The sequence below is a fragment of the Poecilia formosa genome, unplaced genomic scaffold (genome assembly GCF_000485575.1).
Source record: "Poecilia formosa unplaced genomic scaffold, Poecilia_formosa-5.1.2 Scaffold643, whole genome shotgun sequence".
Classification (NCBI taxonomy): Eukaryota; Metazoa; Chordata; class Actinopteri; order Cyprinodontiformes; family Poeciliidae; genus Poecilia; species Poecilia formosa.
In genome coordinates, this window is record NW_006800582.1 from 163,559 (window position 1) to 165,148 (window position 1,590).

The 1,590-nt window shown below is 48.7% G+C and overlaps 1 protein-coding gene across 5 annotated transcripts in view; it reads right to left on the reverse strand.

The window, feature by feature from the left end:
- plxna3 (plexin A3) overlaps window positions 1-1,590 on the reverse strand; it is a 60,671-nt gene that overhangs the window by 25,312 nt on the left and 33,769 nt on the right. For all 5 annotated transcript variants that reach the window (XR_001660290.1, XM_007541940.2, XM_016665989.1 and 2 more), the window contains exons 11-12: window positions 725-839; window positions 249-449 (exon numbers count right to left, since the gene is read on the reverse strand). Coding sequence is in view for 4 of the 5 variants with exons in the window: in XM_007541940.2 (XP_007542002.1) it covers window positions 249-449; window positions 725-839 (316 nt within the window). In the remaining variant the exon portion in view is untranslated. The remainder of the gene's footprint in view (window positions 1-248; window positions 450-724; window positions 840-1,590) is intronic.

A 1,590-nucleotide genomic window follows, 5' to 3' on the forward strand; every position in this document is an offset into this window, starting at 1 on the left:
CCAGTTTGGACCGGTCCAATAAGGACCAGTTTGGACTGGTCCAATAAGGACCGGTTGAGTTGTATATCAGCTCATTGGACCGGTTTGGACCAGACAAATCCAGACAAATCAACAAAGTACAACGCCTGGAGACATTTTCAGATCCAGGCCCAGGAAACAGAACTCTGCCTGCCTCTTCCCTACCGACGGGCAGAACCTGGACAATGGGTCAGGCCCGGATCAGTTCTTCCTGGGTCGGGCCCGCTTACCGAGGTGTTCTGGCACTGGATGCAGGAGGAGTTGAAGCGCACGGCGGGGATGCGCTGCACCTTGCCCTGGATGCTGAACACGCACTCGTAGTTCTTCTGACCCGACTGTGGCTGCGGCAGGTTCCGGGCCCGGAGCGTGATCGGACGCACCATCCCAGCCGGAACCAGGATGTCAGCGGTGGGGAGGATCTGGGGACAGCCCTGCAGTGACACATGCAAACATTAAGGGGTTCTGTCTCGGTTCTGACCCAGTTCAGAAAATGTCCATCCTGAAACCTCCAGACTGACCCGGTTTCCACAAATCGGAAAACTTTCCTCACGATCCTGTTTCCACGGTAACATCACCGCCAACCTCTGATTGTTCCCAACCTTCCCACACTTTTCCCAGAATGTTCCCAGAACATTCCTAAACTGTTCCCAAAATGTCCACACATTTTTCCCAAAATGTTCCCAAACTGTTCCCAGAAGAAGCTCACCTCCATGCTGCTGACCCGGCCCTCCTGGAAGGAGCAGTCCTTCAGGTTGTTGGTGCAGATGTGGCGAAATTTACACCAGAGGCAGGGAAAGCTGCTGCTGACACAGGAAGTACACCTGAGGAGAGAGGGAGAGACTCTGATTGGTCCAGCAGGGTCACCTGTAGGGATGGGTACCGAACTTTTATTGGTACCGACTGAATTCTGCTGATACTACCAGGTGCCCATTCAAGTAAAATCAAACGGTACCATGTTTCGCTATATAAGCACATGATTGTGACCCTATGGAGGAAGAGTGGGGGTTTTCCATGCTTGTCCTGAAAGCAGCACAGCAGCCCAAGGACGTGATGACGTCAGCAGCCGCTACTTCAGTAAACAAAGTCAGCAGAGCCGGTACAAAACGCTAAAAGGTATGGCTCCGCTTTTCAAAATGCAATGCAAATTATGCTTGTTGCAATATTTGTAAAACAAAGCACAAGGCCAGCGGAGGAAACGCATCTGGTTTGAGAAAGAACCTGGTTAAGCACAAGATTTTTCTAAATGCTGAAGAGTGCATGATTTTCTACAGCCTTCCACTGCTGCATTAGCATCCATTAGCTCGCCTGCATCTGTCTGCAAGTCTTCATCTGTAGCCAGCATCACGGATGAACAAATGTTCAACACATTTGGTGACGGCGACGTTTGCGATGCTAGTGAGGAGAAATGACAGACAGGAAAACATGGAGCTGGATTTTAATTTGTGCACAAAGACAAAACACTCCATTAGTTGCTCTGAAGAGTTTATCTTTAAAGAAATATGTAACATAGCTTGATGTTACAATATAGAGTTGGATGTTGTCTTGATATATTTGTTTATATATATAAAAAAA